Here is a 22,857-nt window from a genome sequence, read left to right on the forward strand (position 1 = left end):
AGAAGGCACATGAGCCAACTTGTACCATAATGGCAAAACCACCTGATAAGTAGCATTGGTTTATGGAGCTTTGGTGGAACTTACCTGCCATTCAGTCAAGCTCTCAAATTCTTCAGAACTATGAAAAGAAGGGAAAGATAATTACAGGGTTTTTTGATGCCTGTGACAAACTGCTTATTGGCAGCTACACAAAGTGGTTTTGAGCATTCCCATTCATGTCAAATGTGTTGTTTGGTATATAGGGTTGAAAGAAGTATTGTTTCAGGTGTTTATGTCCAATAAATATAATTTTTGAGAATAAACAAAATGTTATATTTTTTTTAATGAAAGCAATGTCATGGCTTTTTGAAGGAATAATTCCACATCAACTTATTTCATTGCTGTTATTTAGTACCATTATTTTATTTTTCAGCAGACAATGATTCTTTTTTTCTAGATCTTTTTAATGGTAAATAATGTTATTGCTGCATATTAGGTAAAATAGTTGATATATAGGATAAAGTATGAAATAGGTAATATATAAAACAAGTAAAATATTAGATTAAATCTTAGGTTGTATTAGGGGTCTGTGGCAAGGTTTTGGTAGTGGGGTGGCTGTCTCTATAGAAGGAGGTGAGGAGCTGCCCCATGTCAGAGATGGATCCAGCTGGCTCCAATGGACCCACTGCAGAACACAGCTGAGCCCATCAGCCAAACTGGTGGCACCTCTGGGAAAACATGTTTAAGAAGGGGTAAAAAATGTTGCACAGCAGTGTCAAGAGTAAGGGAAAAGACATGAGAAACAACCCTGTTGGACACCAAGGGGAGAGAAAGAGGAGGAGGAGGTCGCCCAGGCACTGAAGCATCTGTGGAGGAGACCAGGCTGGAGCAGGTATTTCCCTGGAGCTTGTGGAGGACCCCACACTGAAAATGTGGAAACGTCCTGAAGGAACTGTGGCCTGTGGAGGACCCATGCTGGAATCCTGAGAGTTTATCCTGAAGGACTACAACCTGTGGGGAGGACCTACACTGGAGCAGGGAAAATATGTGAAGAGGAAGGAGTGACAGAGATGAAGTGTTATGAACTGACTGCAACCCACATCCCCCTGCACTGCTCAATGGGGAGGAGTTAGAGGGGTCAGGAATGAGAGAGTGACACTGAGCCTGGGAAAAAGGGAGGGGTGGGGGGAAGATGTTATTTTAATTTGTCTTTGTTTCTCATTATCCAAACCTATTTTATATGGCAATGAATTAAATTCATTTCCCTCAAGTCAATTCTGTTTTGCTATGACAGTAAGTGGCAGGTGTTCTTCCTGTCTACATCTGGACTCACAAGTTTTTTCGTCTTATTTTGTTCCCCTGTCCTGTTGGGGAAGGAGAGTGAGAGACCAGCTGCGTGGGTGTGTGGCAGCTGGCAAATGTCAACCCACTACATAGGTAAAGACTGAACTGTCATAATAGCTTTGAAGAAGTACTGAGCATCTAAAATATACATTCTCAAAATGGAGCCTAATCTTCACAAGCACATAGAAGTATAATTCGTTTATATCCTGTATTCAGTATGATGCTTTTAAGATATGACCAGTTTCAGACATTTAAAAAGAAATCACACTTGAAATTATAATCTAAGGTGGTTTTTGTTCTAATTCAGCTAAATGCTAAAGTGCAAAACCAGTTTATCATAAAGTCACCTATATAAAATCAGGCTGAGGTTTATGTAACTTGTTCATGCAGGGCCTTAGAAGGGAGAAGTTAGTTATCAACTTCGATGTTCCATTTGTATGTTGCCTGCATATCCCATATCCTATCATATCTTTATAGACGCACAATAGCACCTTCAAAGGACTCATTGTCTGTGCTGCTTTGATCCTGTATTCTGTTACTCTGCACACTTGGCAAACATTGTCAAAAAACCTTCTAAGTGGTAGTGAGTTTGTGCGCAGCTAGGAGTAGAAAAAAGAAACCACAAGAAAACTTATGTGCAGATTGTTGTAATCTTGTGTGTGAAATCTCATCTATAAATCTAACATGTTAAAATACAACAGATAGGGAACATATTTTAGAATGGATAAATTTAGATGTAAAATGCATTTTTAATCAAGTCAGGGTCCTGCATCAAGTGGAAGTGTGCTTTCATATTTCAGTGGTTATATATATATATATGTATATAGTTTTCCCCTCTGTCTGAGTGTGCATTTGTACACTCTGAGGACTAGAGTATACCTTCCTTGATTTGCATGTGGCTTTAGTTAGTTCATGCTTAGTTTTAGTTAGATTTATGTATACATAAAAAACTTACAAAATGCTGAGCACTGTTTCCTATTTGTCTTCATTCCAGCATTTAGGAGCATATTATGCTTCTAGGTATAGTATTTGTGGAGAGTTTTGGAAAAGAACTCTACCAACGCCTCCCACAAAGGAGAGATTAAGTGGTTCAGGAAATTGCAGGTCTGAAAAATTCTTCCTTGACTAAATGAATCAACCATGGGCATTTACCACTGTCAGAAAATTAGGTCACAGATACTATAAGCCAATTTTCTGTGGAATTCTGCAGAATTCAAGAATAAGTTAATTTTACATTTGCTGCTTTCTTTAAGTTATAGTGGCAACAGTAAAATGTCCATGCTCAACAGTGGCTTCAGCCTTTGAATCTCTGGGATGATTTGAAATGACGTTGTGTTTCTTTTCAAGTTGTTCCAATGCATGACTGGAGTTCTCATTAGAATGATCTTTATGCAAGGCCTGCCTGCTTCCCAGCTATCATCCACCTCCTGCTTTCCATTTTTGTCTAAAGTAAAGCTGCATCCGGCAAACACTTGGAAATACGCTCTGTGGTTACTAATTACCTGGGTCGATTTACTTAGTTATGTGTTCCAGCACAATTGAGTCCTTTCTTTTCCTATTGTATCTGCCTCATTATTAGTTATAATGGTGACATTTATACTGTAAATGGGATGAAAGCATGAAAGGGAAACTGTGTGTAAGGATAGGACCATTGTGCAAGGGATTAATAAGTACTGAAGTATTAAGGTTAATTGTAATACATGAATATGGATTCAAAGGTTTTGTTTATATTGTCTTCAAATGGTTTCAAGGTTATAGACCTACCCAAGACTGTGGTAAAATATGCGTGCACATGGCCATAAGGATAATAAGAAGCACAAATATTCTGTGAAATGTTATGTGTTTAAAATGTCTAAATAAGCATGACAGAATACTTCTCAAGGGAATGACATTTTAGAAGCAGACAGCAATAAACAGGAAATAATGAAAATGCATTTCAGGTACCATACTTTGGCAGGACTGTTGGCTATCCTAAAATGATGAGTAATAGAGTAAAATTACAGCCACAATTGTATATTCTGCAAGTTTAGGTTTATAAATGACTTGTAAATATGCGTGGGCAGATTTTTTTTTAATTGGTGTTTCTTTCTTCCTATTAATTAGCAAAAGAGAAAAGTGGTATTTAGATATTTAACTGAAAGAATCTCTGTGTCCCATCCCGTCCCCCAAAAAGACGTTTAGTAGTTTATTCCTAAGAATTAATTAGTAGTTAGGAGGTGTCCAGATATTAAAATACTGTATTGTTTGAATACATAGGTGTCTTTTAAAGCAAAAGCAGCTAGGTTCTTAACTCACCCCTTTGCCAATGCCAAATGTTTCCAACTGAATCTTTTACTGTATTTTTCCACACCTGGCTTTTTCTTAGGTCTCCTATTGCCTCCACTTGAGTTGACTTCACGGTACTTAATCTTAACTGCTAACAGCCATGCAAGAAAATTATTCCAAAGAACCACCTTTTTTGTTTGTTTGTTTATAGCATCTTATGATTTCTAGAACTAGTTCTGTGAACAGTTAGCAAGGATTTACCAACATGTTTCAGGAGAAGACAGGACTGGAAGGATGCCTAAAGCATTCCAGAAACTTCCTATTTTTTGCATGCTCTCAGAGATTTCCTATATCATAACAAACAAGCCTTTTAACAAACCTGTGTCATCTCACAGTGGTTAGGATGGAGATACTATCATTAAGAAAGCGAGGTTGCACACTAATAGTTTTTTAATATCATATATTAACTGGAGTTGGCTGGAAAATGTTATTTCTACCTTCAGGATAATTCCAGTTGCTCAGGTTTGTGTTTAGTTCTGGAATTTCACAATTGTGTTTTAGGGATAGATTTATATGCTCCTTCATTATATGTTGTATTGCAATGACACTAAAAGTGACAAGAAAGGGTCTGTTGGGCTTGACAATTAAAGGGATTGTGGAGGAAGAGAGAGCATAAATACAGCACAAATACTGTTCCAGTGGATGTTATCATTTGCCAGTAAAGAATTGAATTTCTGTGAGATGTTTTCCAAATGGAATTTTTTTCTGTTAGAAAATTTTGAGACAACTCTAATATTCTTGTTATTGGGATGTTTGCTATTGGAATTTACTTCATTAAATCAATAGAAGGAGAAAAAGCAAACACTTCAGCATAAGGCACCATCTGGTAAGCACTTTAAAAGGAGAGGTAGTGTCCAAACTTTAGTTTTGAAGATCTACCTGTAACTCCAATCAACTTAAAGTTTGCCAGTTTTGACCAGCAAGGCAAAGGCTAAAATAAAACTTAAGAAAAGACTCACTCTAGGGCAGTGGGAGTTTTTAAGTCAGGCTTTAGGTCAGGGCATTTAAAAAAAGTTAGTCCCATTAGTCAGCTGATGTGTAGTTGGCAAACCTAAGCAATACAGGTTTATTTGTAGACCATTTATTGTTTAAAATGGCAGGGCTTTCCTGCTATTAAAATATATGAAGTTTTGCTTTGAAGATAACTGCAGCATTACTGTTTTCACCATAGATCACTGTTCTTCCTTGAAGGAAGAACTCCAGTTCCAAGCCAGTAAGAGGTTTTGGGTGAGCACTTCTGATGAATGAAGCCCACTATTGATCTGAGGAGTACTGCAGATTCAAGGATGAATAGGATAAACTAGTGAGACCTGACACTGCAGAGAATGTAGCAGAAGTGCTGCTTGGCTTATAATCATGAAAAAATCCTATCCGTTCTACTCTTCAGCTAACTTTTTTTTTTTTTAAGGTTGTTACCTTTTCTTGTCTGAAATAATCTCTTACTGTGTGTCTCTAGGAATTTGAAAAAGGGTTAGACTAACTTTTGAAGAGGTAACAATTTGCAAAAGCAAAACAAATTGTGCAGTTTTGGAAGGGATAGAAAGCACTATGGAATATGCATGGTGGTAAATAGCTCATTTTGATAATGTTGCATATCTGCATTTTGTCTATAACTGGAGTTATTTTTCCCTGAGTTTGCTCTGTTTTTATTTCTGTATGAAAACTTGCTTCTTGAACTAATTGTTCCACTGTTTATCTTGGATCTTGTTCTTTTGGCAGCCATCACAGATATTTTCCTGATATTTTAGCTCTTACTTAATTCACCATAAAATTGGTGGTGGGTTTAATTTCTCTCAAATGACCCTTTAATGCTCTGGCAATGCCTAGTTCAACCTGCCATTCTATTAAATCCCTTCAGAAGTTACTGAAATGGTCTCAATTTTTTTTATTTTTATTGTAGGTTTCATATATACTGGAGAAGTTGTGCATCGAATGCTAACAGCTACACAATATATTGCACCCTTAATGGCAAATTTTGACCCCAGTGTGTCAAGAAATTCAACAGTCAGATACTTTGATAATGGTATGTAGTAGTCCTTCATAAATGAATGTGTCTGTGTCCCTTGGCTCTTCATATTTTCCTAAATAACTATTTTTGAAGGAAAAATTGAAGATGTTTTTGTTTGTTTGTTTGTTTTTTAACTCACAAGCTGTATAAAGCATGTGGTTAGAAGTCCATAAACAGTTCTTAACTTAGAATTCAGTTAAAGAGTCCTGAATGCTTTTTTCCTAATTGGACAGATATCTTCTGGATGCTAAAGTACATAAACTCAAACTAGAAATGTATTTTATCAATTTTAAAAGCAAAAATCTGTCTTGTATAAAAGTGCAAGTTCCTGTTACTTCAAAAAAACCCCACTAGCTGAAATGAAAATAGCATTTGTGGAATGCAATAGCAAGAATAGACAGAAGCAGGGCAGGTATAAGTTTAATAAACCTGTTGATGACTAAGTGTGCCTGGAGTCCCAGGACTGGAATCCAATACACTCATCTACACCATGAGTTCTCAACAGTCCCTCATACAAAAGACTGAAAGGGTAAAAGGCAAACTGCAGTATTATACTTGAAGCTCTGTGAGATATTTCACAGGCCTTGAAAGTGTGGATATCTGTCTCATGAAGTTGGTTACAATCAATATTTTGAAAACATAACCTATGTGATTAAAAGGCATCTGGTGCCTTACCTCAGGCCTTTAGCGATCAAATTCAATGACAGTGACTGTCTATTCTGAATTTAAAACTTACAGAGTTTAGTATCATGACTTAATATCATGAGATCAATAATTGTTTTAAATCTTCCAGGATAAGCCTGTGCCATTTTATGTATGTTTATTCATAGTTAATATAAGCACAAATTATGAACATGTCCAAAAATATGTCACATTTCCAACCAGGTGTGTTAATTTTTATTCTTTAGATCGGGGATCAAAATGTATCCTATCACCTTTGCACGTAGTCATAACCTTTCCTTTCAATATAGTCATTACTTGCAGCATTTATTCATTAAAAATCCAATAAAATAGACTTACATAAGAAAATCCTACTCCTTGAATGGAGAATTTTCAAACAGAATAAATATTATTTTCATTTCATAAATTATTTGACATTATGGCCTGAGATCTGTCATCTCTACTGAAAGAATCTGAGGATTCTGGGGAAGACATTGCTAGTTCTCATTGTATTCCTAAATTCCATTCTCCATACCAGGTGTATCAAGCTGTATCACATGGCTTTCACGACAAGGTTGAATACTACTTTGAGATTTTGGATCCCTCTTCATGTGTAAGGCATGATGCTCTTTTGGACCCCATGTGCTTTAAGACAAAGAATTTGCTATCTTACTCCAAATAAAAATTAACTGAGCAAATTGTATCTTCAGCTCCTTATTTCTTATTCATGCATGTTTTATCTCTGTGAGTAAGTGTGCTGCTTTAGAGTGGCATCTGTAGTGGGCAAGCATGGTGACCCTTCGAAGTCTCACTCATGGAGCTAACTGCAAGGAACTTATGTACACACGAATCTACATAAAGGCCCTGGGAACGAAACGACTGTTCTGGAGGCAGCTGTACTCCCCTTTAGCTTGGGATTCTGAGATGCACATAGATCTGAGGTACTCAAAGACTGACTATAAGAAGTTCTGTCTATTTTCACTCCAATGATTTTAAAAGTCCCTTTAAATTGCTTTAAAATGAAATTTAGTACAATCAAATAAATATTCAGAAAGCAATTAATGACTATGATCACAGAAGGAAAAATGAACTGTGTGCACAATTAATGAACATGCACTGTGTGCACAATTAATGAACATGTACTGTGCTTATGAAAGACACATGGGACAATAATGTGGTGGACTTAGCGCAGTATGTACCAAAAACTTGCATGCTCATAGTTTAATGACATCCCCTACCAAGGTGTGTTCATGGAAGTTACAGCATAGAAGATCTGTGACAAAAGGTGTTTCAAGGATATATCAACAATGTATTGAGCTGGATGCATACTGACCCACCTTGAACACTCCAGGATGAAAAGAAATTAAAGTGTCATGAATCAAAGCACATAACTCCCATTAGTGCCAAAGAGAGAAGTATGCTGAGGAAGGCATATAAAGACAAAAAAGTCATTTCAGTAAGCACAGTTTTGGTGATAAGTGTCTTTCAGCCAAGCTGCCTGAATATAACCCTCAACATCTGTAAAACATGCTCACAGGGATGCAAGTTTCTTGGGGTACATTTTTAGTGTGATAAGTGGATATTCAGACAGAGAACTCCCGTGAATATTAACGAGCCTCTTGCAACTAAATCTCTGCACACCAGACTCAATACTTACCCTGTCTATGGACTCTTAGTGGTTTTAATTTAAACTATGTTTATTTATTGCCAGCACCTAATATTTTTCAACTTGCAGAACCTCAGCAAGGGCTTGCACCACGCAAAAAAAAAAAAAATTAATGCTATTTATATTAATGCATAGTTAATGGAAGCATCTGAATTCCTCAAACAATAAGTTCTACTAAACCGGCAATGCTATTAGCCCTTCAAATTTCAAAGTCATTAGGGTATATATATAGTGTGCAAAAAAAGCCACTGCAGAGCAGTGGTTGTGGGAGCACACCTGAACTCCGAGTGCTGGATCGGATCTTTAGTGATTGTTGACTCCTTGTGCAATTCCAGATGAGTTACCTGACCACTCAGTTTAGCACACTTCTGTGTGAGTAGTTGAGCTAGTTATTTGTGGCACTGTGGTGTCTACCTGTAAGAGGATTTCAGTTGCAACTTGTGTTCGTAATATCTTTATCATTTCAAGATGTTGGGCTGAAAGTTGCTGAAAAGAGACAAAGCACTGTTCTTGTTTCAAGTAACTGCAGTTAAGTACTTTTTCTACAGTCAGTTAATATTTTTCTCACATTTTTTTCTTCCCTTTGCCTCTCTGCCCCCACTCTGGGGTTCACAGGCACAGCACTAGTTGTCCAGTGGGACCATGTACATCTGCAGGATAATTACAACCTGGGCAGTTTCACTTTTCAGGCCACCCTTCTCAATGATGGGCGTATCATTTTCGGCTACAAAGAAGTAAGTCGGGTCTGAAAATTGTCATTTAAGTATACAAATTACTTTAAACCTGCCAGGAATTTCCCTAAATTTTGGGGGGGGGGGGGGGGGGGGGATATTTGAAAGTTCAGCTATATAAGACCATTTCAGTATATTGCTTATAAGACCACTATTTTGCTGAAAATGGCATTTTATTGTAAAAGTGATGTACATGTGATGGACTTGAAAACCATCCACATGGCTCCAATGTGTTACTTCTGGATTACAAGTGGCCTTTTTTAGGTGGTTGTAAGTGTTGGGTAAATTCTTGATTGTTTAGCAAATTCCTCTTAGGTTTTGAAAGTTAGGGTCTAATTTGCTCAATTAGTTCACCTAACTTGAGCCTGTATTGCAAATACTCTAGAATCAATGCTTAGTATTAAAATGTCACCTTTTTCCTGCAGCTATCATTTTTTTGGCAACTGATGTATTTCAAAGTTCATATGTTTCAAATAAGAAATAACTGGTTGGTATCTCTAGCTCTGTGAGGTTTTCCATCTGTTTGGTGATAACACTGGTTAGACTGAGGCCATTTTGTTTGTTTTCATAGCACCAACATGTTGTTGTCTCAGTTGGGCTCTTCTGCATCCTCCAAGTGTTTCAGAATTTCAGTTGTTACTTTAGGTGATTTTTTTTTTTTTCTTGCTAGAGTTGCTAGAGTCTTGGAGCCTGTAGCCCAGAGGCTATACCTCCAGTTAAATTTCATGCAAATGAGAATCAGAAGGTAGATAAACTCAAATCTCTAGGGGCAGAGAACAATTTCTTTTTTTTTTTTTATTTGGTTATTTTAATCTCAGTTTGGCATGCAAAGTGTGACTTTCTCTTTAAGATGTCTCTCTGTTATCCTCCTTACATTAAAAAAATGTAATCAGTGATATAACTGATTGTCCAGACTTGGAGAAATCTAGGTTCTCTTCTCTCTCTGCTATAAACCAGTTGTGAGCCTTCAGGCTCATTTTTCATGCCTATGTTGAAGCCATGCACCTGAATGAAGCAGAAATAATAGTAGTCCTGTCCCCTTGATTAGAAAGCTAGTGAGGAACTGTGTTAGTCTACTAACAGTAGTCATATCTTCATTTAAGATAGATGTCTTTGCACCTTGCAAACAACATTGCTGCAGGATACTCTTACTGAATTAGACACAACAAACTTCTGGTATGCCCACAGACCTGGCTTTCCTTATCTTGTAAAAGACATGCTGATGCAAGGTCTGCTTAGACTCCATGTCTGAACATTATGTATAGGCTAGTATCTTCACCTCTGAAAATGCAGTTTATTTGCATTTTGACTCCAGCTTCATGAAAAGTTTACTCTGCTTAGCACAATGGAGCCTGTGCTTGATCAAAGGAGTATGCACCAAAGCTTTGTTTATCTCCTGTTGTTGAAAATTTTTTAAAGGAAAAAAAAAAAATCTTTTTAAAGACTGCAGAAAAGTTCCTGCCTTCAAGACCCAGAGAAGTGGGGAGGGAAACTACTTCAATTTCTAATTTTAAGATACACTTGCAAGAACTATATATGCGTTCTGACATTAAAATGGTGACATTTTCAGTACACTACTATTCTTGGTTATGAGATGCTCTGCCCTGTCTGTTACTGTCCAGCCCTGTGCAAAATGAATCTAAGATGGTTGATAGAACCTGTTGTTCTAGACTGACAGTATCTTGCATTCATTTTGCATAAATGTAAATGGTGATGCAGAGTGCCAGGCAATGGAAAACTTTATTCATTTAGGAAGACAGGAGGAAATGGGCCACCTTATTACTCACATGTGGTTCCCTAGAATTGCATGCAAGTACATCATTTAGTCTGTGGCTAAACAATTTCTATGCTACAACGTTGTAGACTGCTTGCTCTCACTGCACTGCTGGAAGCTTCCTCCAGCACCACAGTGCTTTTGTGGGGAGGAGTTATTGATGTTCTTTTCATTAATTCTGAAGCAGAAAGAATTGGAATTTAAAAATGAGATAATTTGCATTTTTTTCCACTGCTGAATCTTTGAAAGCCCCTGTTATGAGTTATTCTTGTCCTGAATGGAGTTACCAAACATCATTTTGGAATTACTGCACGTAGTTAAGGAAAGAGACTTTCTAAAGTGGCAATAGTAACATGCTAGTGATCTGTAAATCTTTTGACAAAAGATTTCTGTAAAATCTTAGAACGTTACAACTAGTGTATTCCTTTGGGGAATGTATTTGGAAGCTGAGATTACCAGAAGACAATACTTTTTATTTGCACCTTTTACTCCATTAAAACTACCTCAGCTTTTCACCTATATGAGGAAAATTGAATAAAATTTCCAATCACTGATCAGACGCAAGTTGTCTGAAAAGAAAAACTGAGACACTTGTGAATTTAAATTTGACTCTAGTGCTTATAAGTCTGGCTAGGAATTTATTTACTTTCCAGTGCTGAATCCATTGCTTTCCTTCCTTTTGGAACCATCTCTCTTGCTGGTGAGTCATGTTGTCAGGAGCCCCTTTAACTCCAGTAAGATTACCTATGTGAGTGCTCACTAACACAAGTAAATTTGTACAAGAAGATTTCCACCATCTTTTTGGTGCCACTTCAGTTCACTAAAAATGACAGTGATATATAGCAAATCTGCGAGGTCTTCATTGCATTGTCATTGAAAGTCTCCAGGCTGAAACACCTGCATGTAAGAAATGCAGCAGACAGGTTGCCAGTAACTTTATAAAGCATCCCACAGGGACTCTGTACTAGTGACACCAGGCATTTATCTTGAAGAATCTACTTTTAAAATAACTGTGATTATACTTTTAAGGGAGGTACAGATAGGGACTTTTATGTCTAAAGCACTTCAGGTAAATTCTACCTTTTATTTCTTGGTTATTCAAACCATCTGAGATTCCCTGTTTCATATCCTTCCTGCTCCTGCATCAGGTTTGCTACCTCATAAACCTGGTGTTGACCACCAAGGCAGGATCTTGGCTGAGGTTTGCTGAGTATAAAAGGAGTTGTTCTGCCCAATCTTCCGCATTCCATTGTTTGCCCAATAGGAAGCAGCCTGAAATGCACATTTTTTATCCAAAATCCAGAACAGATTCTGAAAAAATAAAAACTCAGAAAAGGAGCTGAGCCACCAGGATAGTGAAATCTGGAGACACCAGAATATCTTTCAGAAGAGTTAATGGGTGGGAGAAGGAGCTGTACAGTCAAGTTTTCAAAATGTAAAAACAATTTGAAATACAGCAAGGTCCTATAGCAAGTCACATATTTATTTTTTTACCAATTTACTTTGTTTACAGTGCATACAGCTTCCATTTTAAACATCGCTTTGCTTACACCAACTGTTAGTGTTCTGGCAAATGGTCAATATGTCAGGAAGCATCAACTGGCAAGAAAATTTTACTGGTGCACCTCTACTACATATAAAATACATTACAGTGCAAACTAACCAACATAACATGGTAATAAAGAAAATTTTCTGGAAAGGCATACTTTTTTATGTATTGGTAGTGAATACTCATTTCTTATGTTCTAAATTTCACAGAAGTTTAATTTTCAAGAGCTTTTCTTCTTTTCAGCAAAATAACAATTCTATATAGTCTTTTCCCATTAGTGCTTATAGCTAATTTTCCTTAGTGTAATATTTGGTTTCTTTTTCTGCCCATGATTAATACAGGACAAATTAGGCAAAGGTACCAAAGGCTTTGTTAATGGTTTAGGATATTTTTCTTAATTTCATTGGCTTGAAGGCTTTCTTTGTTCATTTAAATAGTAATGACTATTTATGTAGCAATCCAGAAACCATTATTAAAGTTGAAATGCTTGCTCAAATTGCCCAATATGCGAAGTTGGAAAACAATTCTGAGACTTGTAGTAGAATTTCTTGCTACTGTGAAAGGAGGCAGAATTGAATGGAATTGATTAAGTGCTAGCACTTAGATAAAATTGATGCTACTGCTATGCATGATGAAAAACACTCTGTTTTCAGTAACAAGACTCCAAACCTTGTGATTCTTTCCTGAAAACTAAAAAAAAATGCACAGTTTTCGTGGATATTCTGCCTGCATTATACATGCCTGGCATTTCTTTGCCTCTGCTATTCTTATCAAAAATATTAACGTGGAAACAGGATCTTTGATTTTATGAGGTGATCAGTTTATGCAGCTTAAAAGTTCCGAATAAGTTTCATGCAGTTTGGCCTGTAGATTAATTTATAACTATTTAGGAAACTGGCAATGAAAATCCTATATAAGTACTATTGTGTTATTATTTTGCAGCATACTCTGGCTCTTTTCTTTGACTCAGTTTTGAAGTGGGGCAGTAATTGTACCCTGCTTACCACCTCCTTCAGAAGAAGGTCAGAGGCCATTATTTTATTCTTGTTTGAAGGGTAAGATTCTGACATGTCCTCAAAGCTGAAAAGAATAAAATCTGAGAACTCTGATGGGAAATACTGTCTAGATTACTGATCCCGATGATGAATAGAATTCACCATGAATTCTAAATATTTTTCTCCCTGTTGTTGAAGTATATAATCCAAAATATAGATGTCAATGGCCCCAGCACTAGTGTGCATTTGGGAAGCTTATTCATAAACTGGTGACTTGTACAACACAAGAATTCATATTGTCTATGGCAGAGCTAACACACACTTTGGAATGATTCTAGTTAAAATCCATCCTCTGAACATAATGCCATAAAACCCCTGCCATGCATTAGCAACCACTTGCACATTCCTAGCTTACTGTTCAACTGTTTAACATGTCAGCCTGTCATGACATATCTTGCCATTCAGGTGAGGAATTTGGAACATCAGCTATCTGTTTGCTACCTATGTTTTGCTGTAATTTTCAATAAATTATTTTAGCTTTTACTACAAGCCTTCTGTTAAAAGGGCATATCTTCTAATAGGGCACCATATGGTAAAAGCTCATTTTATCTTGACATCTCATTCAAAAGATTGCACTATATAATCACACTCAGTACACTCATCACCAAGGGAATGAAGTATTCAGTTCTGTAAAAGTATTTCTTTTCCATGCTTTAAAAATAGACATATGCTTTTGTAAATAGAGGTTTAATAATGCTGTAGTTTTTCCAAGAGAATAAAAGAATTTTCCTGGGTCATGGATTCCCTTCTACTTTGACTGCATTTCTGTCCCATGTTACTAATTGTTTGACACAGGCTGTACCTCAGTTTGAAGAGCTGGCTATACTAGCTTAATTTAAGTTTTCCTCACCTTACACAAACACTTGTTTCTAAACCTTGTTTCAAAAACATATATCCAAATTTTTGGCTGCTTCTTCTGTTAGACTGGACCCTACTACAATTTTTTAATTTGTTTTAGAAAATGATTCCGCAAGTTCTTCACTCTTGCTAGAATATCCAGCACAAGAGTGTGGACACCTGCAGGGATTTTGGCAAAATCTACTGAGATATTTCTGCTCCAAAATTTTCTAATTTCTCCTCAAGGTTTTGTTTGTATTTTCTGTTCAACTTGGCTACTGCATCCTATTTTAGTACCAAATATCACTGGGTCATTCATAATTTTATTAGATAGTGAAACTGAAAGTGACTTTCAAGCTCTGAACCAAATTGTAATGAAAATAAATTTATAAAAAAACCCAAACAACAAACCACTTGTAGCATTTGTACTGCAAGAACCCATCACTCTTTCCTGAAAAAAAAAAGACAAGTTACTTTGCTGTTGTCATAACTTTTGAGGGAAATATGCAAATTGTTCAGTTATTCACAAATTCAGAAAAAATGTGTGTGTGATGGGTTGACCCTGGCTGGACGCCAGGTGCCCACCAAAGCTGTTCTATCACTCCCCCATCCTCAGCTGGACAGGGGAGAGGAAAAATATAACAAAAAAGCTTGTGGGTGGAGATACGGACAGGAGAGATCATTCACTAATTACCATCATGGGCAAAACAGACTCAGCTTGGGGAAAATTAGCTCAATTTATTACAAATCAGCCAGAGTAAGGTAATGAGAAATAAAACCAAATCTCAGAACACCTTCCCTCCACCCCTCCCTTCTTCATGGGCACAACTTCATTCCCGGATTTCTTCACCAAGCCCCCCCAGTGGCACAAGGCGGGTGGGGATTGGGTTTATGGTCATCACACATTATTTTCTGCCACTAATCCTCCTCAGGGGGAGGACTCATCACACTCTTCCCCTGCTCCAGCGTGGGGTTCCACCCATGGGAGCCAGCCCTCCACGAACTTCTCCAACGTGGGCCATTCCCACAGGCTGCAGTTCTTCACGAACTGCTCCAGCATGGGTCCTTTCCATGGTGTGCAGACCTTCAGGAGCACGCTGCTCCAGCGCGGGTCCCCCACGGGGTCACAAGTCCTGCCAGAAAACCTGCTCCGTAGGCTCCTCTCTCCACAGATCCGCAGGTCCTGCCAGGATCCTGCTCCAGCGTGGTTCCCACAGGGTCACAGCCTCCTTTGGGCATCCACCTGCTCTGGCGTGGGGTTCTCCATGGGCTGCAGGTGGATATCTGCTCCACCATGGACCTCCCTGGGCTGCAGGGGGACAGCCTGCCTCACCATGGTCTTCACCACGGGCTGCAGGGGAATCTCTGCTCCAGTGCCTGGAGCACCTCCTCCCCCTCCTTCTTCACTGACCTTGGTGTCCGCAGGCTTGTTTCTCTTACATGTTCTCACTCCTCTCTCCGGCAGCTGTTTCCCCACGTCCCAACTTTTTCCCTTCTTAAAAATGTTATCACAGAGGCGTTACCACTATCGCTGATGGGCTCGGCCTTGGCCGGCGGCGGGTCCGTCTATGAGCCGGCTGGTATGGGCTCTCTCGAACACAGGGGAAGCTTCCAGCAGCTTCTTACAGAAGCCACCCCTGTAACCGCACAACATCCCCCCCCCCCGCCCGCTACCAAAACCTTGCCGCATAAAACCAATACAGTGTGCTAAGGCATTTAACTTAAAATTAAGGAGGCTTATTCAAGGAGACCCAAGTTCAACTTCTCCTGGTTTGCAGTCACATGTAAAAATGAGTATAATTCTTTTCATATATCAGGCACAATTTGTGTCTTGAGCTGCCAATTTTGCCAGCATATTTTGTTGGTCACACACCTACTCATAATGTCAATTCCAACTACATTTTGTGTCCATAAAACTCATTCCTTTCTTCACCTGCTGTGTTTCTAACTTCAAAGAGAAATAGTCATTGCATCCTTCTCATCAGTGCTTTTTCTAACTTGGTTACCAATAGCTTCTCTAGAGTATCCTCCTCAAAATCTTTTAAGACTGTTTCTTTGATAGTTAATATAAGCTTTTCTCTACAGTATTCCGAGACTGTGAATAATTCCCTCATTTTGCTTATACTTTCATGCTGGAGAATGTTTATAGACTTATTTCTGAACTCATTGAGTCTTTTATTTTGAAGACTTTGAAAATATGTCTTTTAGCCTTCTTATGTCATACTGTCCAATAACTGCATCAGAGCTAAGCTGATATAAGCCAGATTTAAACTGATGTATTACTAGCAGTATTTGCAGGACACTTCTGTTTTTCATGTTAGTTTAACATCATTCCTTTTGTTACCAAAGCAGATCATGTCTGCAAGAACCCCTAAATAAATCAGCTAAACCAGTCACTAAATCAAGTAAAAGAAATGGAAATTTATGACACTGTTTAATTCACCAGAACTCACTTTTTCTGTTAATATTCTCAAATGTAACTTTTCCTAGACAGCTACCAGTGTAATCAGGAAAAAGCACAGCTAAATGATATTTTGGGAACAAGGAGAAGGACGACTGATGCTCAAATATCAGAAGTTATGCCATCCTCATTCACTGGATGTGTAACCAGCTTTTTACTTTGGCACTTTTCTGCTATGTGAAAAATACTGACCAACAGTATAATTTTGGTAGTTTTACACAGGTAAAGCCAGAGCAGACTATAAGATTAGCTGAGCTAGCACCTTGTATCTCAGTTTCTTACATTTGACCCAGTTTCATCTGTCTTTAGCATAGTAATTTTTGGTTAACTGAAGGCCAACTCAGAAAAATAAGATATCCAACTGTGATTTGAAAGCAGAAATGAGTAGAGAATCATAATTTCCCTTGGTAGTTTATCCCAGTGGTTAATAACACTCAATCATAGAAACATGGGGCTTATTCTACTTCGAAGGTCTGCAGCTTCCAGCTTCTGGTTATATCTTTTTGTGCCAGATGAAAAAACTCTTTAGCCCCTGAGTAATTTCTCCCCATGGCAGTACTTGTTTATGCTAATCTAGCCAGCTTTCGATTTTCCCTTTGAGAAGCCAAATAGAGCTCTTGTCGTGGTTTAACCCCAGACGGCAACTAAGCACCATGCAGCCACTCACTCACTTCCCCCCCACCCAGTGGGATGGGGAGAGAACCAGAAGGAAAAAGGTAAAACTCATGGGTTGAGATAACAACAGTTTAATAGAACAGAAAGGAAGAAATTAATAATTATAATAGTAACAATAATTAAATGGCAATAATAATAAAAGGATTGGAATATACAAAACAAGTGATGCACAATGCAATTGCTTGCGACTTGCTGACCAATGCCAAGTTAGCTCCCAAGCAGCGATCACCCCAGGCCAGCTCCCCCCAGTTTATATACTGGGCATGACATCCCATGGTATGGAATACTGCTTTGGCCATTTTGGTTCAGGTGCCCTGGCTGTGTCCCCTCCCATCTTCTTGTGCCCCCTTCTTTCTGGCTGGGCATGAGAAGCTGGAAAATCCTTGACTTAGTATAAATACAACTTAGCAACAACTGAAAACGTCAGTGTGTTATCAACATTATTCTCATTCTGAACCCAAGACATAACACTATACCAGCTACTAGGAAGACTCTAGTTATAATTAACTCTATCCCAGGTGAAACCAGGATAGCTCTTTAACCCTTCTGTTAATGGCATTTGAGACCTGCAGAAGTTTTCAAAATATTTTTATGACTCTCTTAATCTTCATTCTCTTAAGTTTTCAGCATCTTGTTAAGAAATATATCCCCCCAAAGTATGTGTAACATTTCATTAATGATCTAATGTGCAGGTACAAGTAAAATGGCCACCCCATTCCTAGGCGGTATTTCACTGTTTGTGTAACCAAATATTACATTAATTAAGTTTTCTTGCTGCCATGTCCTTTCTGACAGCAAGAGCTGTTCATCCACTACAATACTGAGATCCCTTCCAGAACTGCTGCTTTAGAGCATGGTCCCCAAACCCCTATCTTGCGCTTTTTTTGCAAGGTCTAACTTTGCTAATTGATCCCTGCCTTTCATTATTTTTACTGTACCAGTGTCATCTACAGAACTGCTAGACAGTAAATTCATGTTTCCTTCCCTTCCAGCTTTTGAATACTAGGTCTGATGACTGGAGAAGAAAGATACACTGTAAAGATGCACTGTCAGTCTGAGCTGCTGCTTTAGTGTGGCTGCTAATGTGTGACTGCGATCAGTCAGTCTACTTAACTATATTAATATTGTATAAATGCTACATGTCACTAAATCAAACACCTCACAAAATTCTAAAGCTATTATCTACACAAGTATCAGCCAAAGATGCAATCTTGCCCAAAGAATGAAATCAAACTTGGCATCTGTTTTCATACAACCCTGTTGCCCAGCATCAATATCTCTGTTATGTAAAGCTGGACTGGTCTATGGCTATCTAAGTCTGTTTATTTCTTCCTCTAGATATTGGCAAGTGAGCATCTGGCATTTTCCACATTTTCCATGACACTGATAATTTTTCTGCTAGTCCAAGGCACATTAAACATGAATATCCTTGGGCCAGAGCTCCCTTCAGGTAGCTCTTCAAACAGTTTTCAGTGCAAGTTAACCGAGCCATAAGCTTTTAAAATGTTCATCTCAAGCTGAACTTTCACAGTTCGTGTGTTCAATAGTAGAAAAGAGGTATTTCTTCCTCCTCCTTGTCTGATACTAGCATGTCCCACTTTTTCTTCAACTGGGGGAAATAAATTACTGCCCTTTTCTGTTTCATCATTAACAATTGTTCCACCTCTAAGTGTCAATGTGAATATTTTTACATAAGAAGCAAAGCAAACTAGGATAAAATAAAAACTAAACCCAGTAATTTCAATCTTTAATAAATCGTTAGTCATCTTATGCTGTATTGTATAAAATATTTATTTAGGACTTTTAATTTACACTGGTTAAATGTTCATTCTGGCAGTGCTGTTATTTTTAGTCTGAATTTTTTTACTTTGATAGTTCATGCATATCTTCCTGTTTTGTATTCCAGATTCCTGTTGCTGTGACACAGATAAGTTCGACGAACCACCCAGTGAAAGTGGGACTCTCAGATGCATTTGTGGTTGTGCACAGGATCCAGCAAATTCCCAGTATGTAGAAATGTAGTGGTGCTAATGGTTTGGAGGCTGAGAAACAAGTATAAGCTGATTTCATCAAGGATGATTAGCTGCACAACAAATCACTTGGCTAATTTCAGCTTGTTAATTCAAGTGTAATTTTATTTGCTTGATAATTCCCAGTGTGGCTTTCTCTGTCATTGTTTCTTTTGAGCTGATAAATTAAGTAAATAAAACTATATGGCCAGCCAAATAATATGAAATTAAACTGTCAACCAGCACAATTTGGTATTCTATAAGATACTTTATCTGGAATATGTCTCTATATCCATAGTAGGGAAGAAGCAACCTGTTCAGAAAAAAACTGTATCCAGAAAGAGAATATTTTACATTCTGAACTTCAAATTCATAGATACATTTTAGTGAGAGAAAAGAAGAGGAGATGTAGTTATTAAATAACATCTTGGGCTCACATAGTCGTGGCAACAGTAATGCAGGTGACACTTAATTTTCTCTGGCTTTAATTATACTTTATATGACTTGACTGAAGTCAAGTGTAATTTCCTCAATGCTTTGTTTTAACATACTGTGTACAGAACCCTTTGAGGTTGTTTAGCCATTAGGGAGTATGCTCACTTTCCAAGTCTTCTGGTTTTATTTACACATTTAGAGCAAATTTACTAAGTTCAATTTTTGATGATCCCTTAATAGCAGGGTGTAGATGGAAGGAGTTGCTCTTGAACCAGCCTCCAAGGGCTGAGTCCAGGCATATTCTTGTGAAGTGAACCCTGACAGAGGTGTGGCACAGATAAAGCTCACAAGGACTGTCCTGACCCAGCCCATCTTTAAGGCAGCCTGCAGATGGGGTTGACACTAAAGTACCATTGCCTCTCAGCTCATCCTATCCCCTCATCACATTTAAACAGTCTTTGATATGAGGGACCATAAATCCTATGTCTTGTATGTCCTGCCATGGGGACGATGAATAATTTCAGCACTATCTGTTGCTTGTTGTGAACTCAGACTAGTGTGAAGGAGGTTGGCATGCCCAGATTTCACTTAAAAGATCAGGTCTTGGAAGAAATTTGTTTCTAAAGTATGATAGATAGTTGTGACATGCCTGTGGTCACATGGATTACTTTTGAGTGCTTAGGAACAAATGAATCCAGGCAACTGATTTCAGCAATTTGAGTGATGTTTGTAAGTGAATGATCTGAATATTTCTGTGAGTCTTCAGCTTGTAAGAGCTCCTAAAATGGATTCAGGTGGAAATTAGGTTGATTGACTTGTGCAAATAGTTTATGAGAATAGTCACACAGAAATTTAATGTAAGAGATGCAAGCAGTATGCAGATCTTTTGGCATCAAGCCTCCGTCATCAAACAACACTAAAGGACTTATTTTAGATGTACATATTTTGTATGTAATATATATAGTATATGTGAGTCTTTATTTTAGTTCGAATGTTTCTCTCTGTAACAATATTTCGGACCACTACTACTACTAAGTAACATTGGTTTTGATGAATACACAGTTACTTACTAGTCTTCTGGTTTTAGTATTTCTGTAAACGTTTTTGTCACGACACTTTCTAAGTGAAGTGACTGTAATTAGCAGAAAATCTGTCTAGTGTTTCATCTTAAACTTACTCCATTCATTAAGTTACATTAGGGAGTGGGAGATAAGAAGAATAGAAGGTGGGTAGTCTAAAATGTGCCACTGCAGCAACTGTTATGATAGCATTATTTCTGTATTGATGTGTGTAACGCACTGCTTTTCTCCTTAACGACTGGTTCTGTGGATGGTGGTAATTCATAATTATTTTTGCTAGTTTCCAGCTTTCACTGGAGCTAGTATTAATCAAGGGAACCATCAGTTCGCAGTAGATTTTCCTGAAGCTAAATTGTGCTTTCAATGAAACAGGTTTATATTAGTATGTACAGGCAATGTAATAGCACCCTGACAGAACTGGTAAATAATGTTGGCCCATAGAGAGCCACTGTCAGATGCTCTTAAAATATGCAAGTTCTTGCATTCTTGTTTTTCAGAGATGTTAAATAAACCATGGCTCTAGTCAATTACTGTAAAAGTGATATGATAGAATTGTTTTACTTTATTTGTTAGCTCCTTAAGACAATGGAAGAATATAAATTGGTGTTTGTCCCAAGAGAAGGCAAAGATAGTATAACTACTAGGTCCCGCTTACCACTTTAGCAAAGACAGTATAGCTATTACTTCTTGCTTACCACTTTAGCAAAGACTTTTCCATTGAGAAAACCCAGTTTCCCTGTATGTTCATGACTAATTATAAAAAAATAAATAAATAAATAAATAAATAAATAAAAAAACAACTCTACTTCTCCATGTTTGAGTTTTGTCAGTTATTTTTGTACATATCTTGCACTTGAAAGAGACATTAAGTGCAACACAAGCCTAACTGAATAAAAAAATCCTCTCAATTTTCATAAATGCTGAGTGTCTTCGGTGCGCTCTGTATGCTCAGCATTCTAAAACTTCAGTATAATAGTCCTAGTTTTATTAAACTAATTTTGGAAGATATAGAACTATTTATCAGATTTTTTCAGACATACTGTCCAAAACATTAGTAATAACTTTTTTAATACTTCTGAAAGGCGAGTTCTAAAGCCAGGCAAAACTATTTCATACTGAGGAGAAAAAAATATTTCATTTCAAAACTGCATTTTAATGAGTGCTGAAAAGGATCCTACTGAAGAACCAAGAGCAAAAAGAAAGGATTTGCTGAACTTTTTTAAATGGTGGACCTTGAGCATTTCAAACCTATTTTTGTTAAAATACTCCTACATATAAAGGCTTTGCAGTAATACCCCTTTTATCTGTCCCTAAAAGAATACAGGTACCTACATTTGTTCACCTTATCTTTTAAGAGTTAGAGCACAGGGATGGAAGATTTTTGACAGGTGGCTTTCTGCCTGTTTTCTATGGGTTTTTTTCTTGATCTGCTACTACTGCTTATATAGAGACAATGTCTTTCTTTTCAGGGCTCTATGTGGTAATATTATGATGATGCAGATTGGCCACTATTTTATATTTTTTTATATATATATAGAGAGAGATACATATGGCTGTATATACTCTAGAAGTGCTTTGGAATGAATGGTAATGTGTGAAGGGAAGCGAATTTTTGCTTGACACCAAGGTTAACAAGAAAAGTCCTAAATTCTGAGGCTTATATGGCAGCAAAATGGCAAAATAAGTCCATCAATTAATTTCAGAGGAGAAGTTTCTGCTTCTTCCAGGTAATTCAAGTGAAGTGAGCCAGGCTCTGGACCACCACTGCTTCTGATTTGTTCAATAGGTTAGAGGGAGCACCCTGATTTCTTCTTCTTCAGACAGGCTGAACACTTGTACATTAACCATTTTTCCTTTTGTAACAAAGACGCTAAGAATGTTTAATGGATGTCTTCCAGTTAGACAACACATGGCTGGTGAAGGCAAAGCTGGGAGATAGCTTTATATATTCCTCCAACAAGTCTTCTCTCCTCCTTTTTTTTCAGCATCTTTACTGTGTCAGGAACGTTGTCCCTGTCCCACCTTCTCTTCCCTCTTATTTCTTTTTTTTTTTCTTAGCCATCCTTGGCATTCTGTTCTTGGTCCTTCTTTCAGTCACCTACAGTGTCCTTTGCTCTCCCTTCTGCAGACTCCCAAGACCTCTCTCTAATTTCATTACCATCTTTCTTCCCCTACATCTTTCCTTCAGGGTTACTACATTTCTCTCCTTTGTTTCAGTGCTCTATTCCCTTTTGTCTTCAATTAGCTTTTTATTGTGCATGAAGCAGAAA

General features: G+C 37.7%; 1 protein-coding gene across 1 annotated transcript in view; it reads left to right on the top strand.

Annotated features, from left to right (window-relative positions):
• The window catches only part of PLXDC2 (plexin domain containing 2), a 282,191-nt gene that overhangs the window by 194,923 nt on the left and 64,411 nt on the right, over positions 1–22,857 (top strand). Inside the window, exons 5-7 of the mRNA XM_049798209.1 lie at positions 5,549–5,671; positions 8,598–8,716; positions 18,971–19,070. Coding sequence (XP_049654166.1) covers positions 5,549–5,671; positions 8,598–8,716; positions 18,971–19,070 — 342 coding nt within the window. The remainder of the gene's footprint in view (positions 1–5,548; positions 5,672–8,597; positions 8,717–18,970; positions 19,071–22,857) is intronic.

Source organism: Accipiter gentilis, chromosome 4 (genome assembly GCF_929443795.1).
Source record: "Accipiter gentilis chromosome 4, bAccGen1.1, whole genome shotgun sequence".
NCBI classification, from domain to species: Eukaryota; Metazoa; Chordata; class Aves; order Accipitriformes; family Accipitridae; genus Astur; species Astur gentilis.